This window comes from Toxorhynchites rutilus, chromosome 1, assembly GCF_029784135.1.
Source record: "Toxorhynchites rutilus septentrionalis strain SRP chromosome 1, ASM2978413v1, whole genome shotgun sequence".
In the NCBI taxonomy this organism is placed as follows: Eukaryota; Metazoa; Arthropoda; class Insecta; order Diptera; family Culicidae; genus Toxorhynchites; species Toxorhynchites rutilus.
Window position 1 is genome coordinate 23,518,967 of NC_073744.1, and position 5,735 is coordinate 23,524,701.

The 5,735-nt window shown below is 39.0% G+C and overlaps 1 protein-coding gene across 1 annotated transcript; it reads left to right on the forward strand.

Annotated features, from left to right (window-relative positions):
• The first annotated feature begins 2,566 nt into the window (after positions 1 to 2,566).
• LOC129767126 (heat shock protein 70 A1-like) lies at positions 2,567 to 4,833 on the forward strand. Its single transcript, XM_055767750.1, has one exon. The coding sequence runs from the start codon at positions 2,739 to 2,741 to the stop codon at positions 4,647 to 4,649; it is 1,911 nt and encodes a 636-aa protein (XP_055623725.1). The 5' UTR covers positions 2,567 to 2,738; the 3' UTR covers positions 4,650 to 4,833.
• Positions 4,834 to 5,735: the final 902 nt, after the last annotated feature.

Below are 5,735 nucleotides of genomic sequence, written 5' to 3' on the forward strand. Positions count from 1 at the left end.
TTTAGTAATACTTCATAGTCAGGTAAAGTTTGAAAAGCCTAGGCAGCGGAATCACCTAATTCGTATTATAAAAATGGTTAATCAAACAAGAATAAATAAAAATGGAATTGAATGTAAAAAAAAGAAATCCACTCAGTTATATTTGAACAGCGATTGGAGCATGTTGTCGCTGTTGTGGTGAAGCTAACTTCGTTTATCATGCAAGCGCTGATGAACGGTGTCACCAAGAGCCTGTGCACCTTAGGCCAGAAGGGAATCCATCAGCAGGAGAGTGATGCCACAAACGGTTCCGCTTGAGACATATGAGCAGCCACCACACACACACATACACACGCGGAACTATTTTCGTTTGGTTGCCATCCAGCATCGAGAAGATTCCGGAAAGATGTTATCGTTGCTGAAAAATAATCTGCCAGTTCCCCTGGGAATTGAAAAAAACATTCATGCGAAAGAGTTTATTTTAATGTTTTCTATCCATATAATACTGCGACCAAATATATTTGGTTTTGTGATTTTACAATTAAGTGCAATTAGCAGGAAAGCTACTGAAGATTATTCTTCCCCATCAGTAAAATATTTTCGTATTCAATATTGGATGCATAAAACCTTGTGCCTCCAACGTAACGCTCTCGTTTTCGAGACCCCCAAATATTCATTTATTCATTCATTCAGAATGGGTTCAGATTCAACTTCAAACAAATGATCACTAAATCAACGATAGTCCTACGTCACCCTTGCGGTTATACCATAGATATAACCCACTTCCTGTTTTTTTCGAGTATTCACGTTTTCTTACTTAGCGAACGTTTGTGGGTTCAATCGCAGAACTCGTTATTAATAGATCAAGTATTTTTCCATTACTTCTATCAAAACTCGTCATTATAATATATGTTTCAGACACAATTTTTGGTCAAGATTCTTGATTAACTTGCAAATAACATGTTTTTCCATTACATGAAATACATTCGAATACAATAGAATAAAGACGGCTCAAATCGAACCATTCCTTTTTTTAGGTTTTGCGCTTATTAACACATTTGGCCTTCCATTTTTATTTCTTAGGAGTGCGTTATTTCGCCAGAAAATCAGTTTCCACCTTCAAACAAAGATCAATTTCGTTAGCGCAAGCATTGAATGGACTAACAACGCTTATCATGATGTAATTGTAGAACATATGGGGATTTAATTTTCCGAATTTTCTGACCTTCCTTCAGAGTTTTCCGATTTTTTTCTCCACTGTATTGATCTATAGAGACAAATATAACAAAATAAAGACGGTTCAAATAGGACCATTCCTTCTTCGAATTTAATTATCGTACATTTCCAGCATCCCAAAAAAAATTGGAGTGTTGCCAGATACCTTTAGAAGTCTTTGGTTGAGCAAAATATTGAAATACAGTGACTCAAACCCGTAATCGTTCTCCACCATGCAGATCTCTTTTCCCTTCTTTTGAAAGTCGAAAACAAGCTTTCGGAACATTCTATTTAGATAAAGTCATAGTGTCATATGAGAGTTAAATGGTTTGTTATCTGTTTTCAGAATAATGGTTTTTATTTCTCTACAAGATATGAAGATTGACTCAAACTCATAATCGCTGGTTGATATCTCAACTCGATTTCGAAGACGTTGGTCAATTTTCGAACTTCACCATTAATATGGTATCTCTTGTCATTGCAACTATCTTTAGCTCTAGAAAAATCTAGAAACCATAAAATTTCTAAAAATAACGATTTCAAAAACCACCTGATGAAATAATTGATAAATACTCCTTCCGAATACATAAAAAACTCGTAGATAAGACTAAAGACAACTAAAGATAATTGCAATGAACAAGAGATACCATACTTATGATGGAATTCGGAAATCGACCAACGCCTTCGAAATCGAATTGAGATTTCAACCAGCGTACGATTATGAGTTTGAGTCAATTTTCATACATCAGCACATACATTCACGCTTCGTAGAGAAATAAAAACCATTATTCTGAAAACAGATAACAAACCTTTTAACTCTCATATGACACTATGACTTTATCCAAATAGAATGTTTCGAAAGCTTGTTTTCGACTTTCAAAAGAAGGGAAAAGAGATCTGCATGGTGGAGTACGATAACGGGTTTGAGTCACTGTATCGTTCAGCGAGAAATATATTTTTGTGGGTGGCAATATAGTTGCAACGGCCTTATAAAGGGTTTAAACCTCCATCTTCAAAATTGGAAAAAGAACTAGACACCCCATTGTATTTAAGATTTCGCAACTTTATTTTGAAAAAATCATCAGCTTGAAAATGTCGTATATTGCGAAGCGCGTATTTATGTTCTGGAAAAATCGAGATGCATAAGGAAATGAATAGAATGCACTCGAATCTAATTGTACCATCCACAGCTTTCGGGTAGTTTTGACACACAACTGTATGATATCAGTTGATGATTCATGTCCAGCATAACAACAGGCGAATTCTTTCACACCATCTAGCGGAGAACGAAACCGCTCGAATTGTGTGGAAAATACTCGAATGATCGTGAAGGCATCTCCGATTTTCTAGATTTCTTTGCTTTCCCCATATATACGGACGGTTCGGGTATGGCTCATCAGTTCAATTCGAGCAAGATAGCAGCAACGAGCTAAATTGAGAGCAACAAGTGAAGCAAACCAATTGCGAATAATAGCGCGCTAAAGTAAAAAAGTGCATTTCGGTGAACAAGAGTGAATAAAGTTGCACCATACACAAACAGCAAAATGTCTGCGATCGGAATCGATCTAGGTACCACGTACTCTTGCGTGGGTGTGTTCCAGCATGGTAAAGTGGAAATCATCGCAAACGACCAGGGTAACCGAACCACTCCCAGCTATGTGGCTTTCTCGGACACAGAACGTCTAATTGGTGATGCGGCAAAGAATCAAGTGGCGATGAACCCCAAAAACACTGTTTTCGATGCCAAGCGGTTGATTGGACGCAAATTTGACGACCCAAAGATTCAGGCGGATATGAAACATTGGCCGTTTAAAGTTGTGAACGACAGCAGCAAACCGAAAATTGAAGTTGAATTCAAAGGCGAAAGGAAACGATTTGCTCCGGAGGAAATCAGTTCGATGGTGTTGATCAAAATGAAGGAAACTGCTGAGGCGTATTTGGGAAAGACGGTGAAGAATGCAGTTATTACTGTTCCGGCTTATTTCAACGATTCTCAACGCCAAGCGACGAAAGATGCTGGAGCGATTGCAGGACTCAACGTGATGAGAATCATCAATGAACCAACGGCAGCTGCATTGGCTTACGGTTTGGACAAAAATCTCAAAGGAGAACGAAATGTGTTGATTTTCGATTTGGGTGGCGGAACCTTCGACGTGTCGATTCTCACCATTGACGAAGGATCGCTATTTGAAGTGCGAGCCACTGCGGGAGATACTCATTTGGGAGGTGAAGATTTCGATAATCGAATGGTATCACACTTTGTGGAAGAATTCAAGCGTAAATACAAAAAGGATGTTTCAACGAATCCACGTGCTCTGAGACGTTTGAGAACGGCGTGTGAACGAGCCAAGCGCACACTTTCATCGAGTACCGAAGCAACGGTCGAAATTGATGCGCTATTGGATGGAATTGATTATTATACCAAAATCTCTAGAGCTCGTTTCGAGGAACTATGTTCGGATTTGTTCCGCGCTACTCTACAACCAGTTGAGAAGGCCCTTTCGGATGCCAAAATGGATAAATGTTCAATCGACGATATCGTTTTGGTTGGTGGTTCAACTCGAATTCCAAAAGTGCAATCACTTCTCCAGAACTTCTTCTGTGGAAAGTCATTAAATCTGTCGATCAATCCTGACGAAGCCGTTGCTTATGGTGCCGCAGTACAAGCCGCCATTCTCAGTGGAAATAAAGACGAGAAGATTCAGGATGTGCTATTGGTTGACGTGGCCCCATTGTCACTTGGAATCGAAACAGCCGGAGGAGTGATGTCTCAACTGATTGAGCGCAACAGTAGAATTCCATGCAAACAAACACAAACTTTCTCCACCTATTCCGACAACCAGCCAGGTGTCTCGATTCAGGTATTCGAAGGGGAACGAACCATGACCAAGGACAACAACCTACTTGGACAGTTTGATCTATCTGGAATTCCTCCGGCTCCGAGAGGTGTTCCACAAATTGAAGTCACATTCGATCTTGATGCAAACGGTATCCTGAACGTCTCCGCCAAAGAGAAGAGCACTGGAAACGAGAAGAACATAACGATCAAAAACGACAAAAGTCGATTGAGCCAAGCGGAAATTGATAAAATGGTTTCTGATGCTGAGAAATACCGCGAAGAGGACGAGAAGCAGAGGGAACGAATTTCGGCCAGGAATCAATTGGAAGGTTACTGCTTCCAGTTGAAACAATCGCTGGACACTGCTGGAGAAAAGCTGAACGAATCGGACAAGAACACAGTGAAAGATAAATGCGATGAGACACTGCGCTGGCTGGATGGAAACACGATGGCGGAAAAGGATGAATATGATCACAAAATGCAGGAACTGAGCCGATTATGCAGTCCCATTATGACACGATTACATCAGGGTGCAGCTTCTGGTGGAGCTAACTGTGGACAACAAGCTGGTGGATTTGGAGACCGAACGGGTCCTACTGTCGAAGAAGTGGATTAAGCAAATTATATTATTAGCTTAAAACGACTGATTAGATTTTTAGTTTCAAATATTTATTATTTTAGCTCCTAGTACAATTGATTTTGTATTTATTGTTATTAATTTGTAAACAAGTTGACTAAAACACTCTTAAAATTAATTGATATTGGCTGAACTTGAAAAATACATAACTAGTTCTATCAGATATTGAAAACATTTCATTCAGAATCCGAAAACCTGCGCTCCCATTGTTAAATCTGATCGTGTTTTGTTGAGATTAGTTTGAAGCTTGACACAATGGCAACTATATTGCCACCAACGATTTTATCTCTTTCTCTTCTTCAACAATAAATTATCACTTCTAGACTTATGTGGTAACAAGTTCTGATATCTAGCAACATGCATGATTTTTTGAGCGTGAAAAAATCAAAACTATTCATTTTGGAGCCATTTTTGTGTTTGAAACTCCCACTTTAGAGCAACAAGAGTAAATTTCCCGAAAAGTAATTGAAAAACAGTCAATTTTTTCGAAGTTTTCAATACATATGAACGGTTCAGAAACATACACTGCATGTATGTTTCGTTATAGAGAAAAATGTGTTCTCTCTTGGAACGAGATGTATGACACTCATTGAACACGAGTGCGGTTTTTGAACACGGCGCAGAACTCAGATACGAAACAGCTGTCCTCAGAGTGTTCATACACTGTTTGACCGAAGCTAAATATTTGACTTTTTTGGACAGATAAAATTTGATCAACGTGTACTGATCAAATACATTCGACATTAAACACGACAAGCAAATCAAGTAAAGTGAAGTGGAAGGTAAAACGTAATGTCAGAATTGCCGTTCGGACGTATCCCGTAAGTTTGAACTTATTTACATAGATGGTATCCAAACAACACCAAACACTGACTACAGTTTCACGGTTGATTGTCGTTATGAACCAGCACAAAAAACAAAGCTGCAAATTATGCGCCAGTGGCGGTACCACGATTAAAGCACTCCCTGAATCACATTAGCCGAGCCAGCTGGCGGAAGCATATACATAAAGGTTACTAGGTTACTATTTTCAACGACAACTGTTTATTTATTATACTGCTTCAA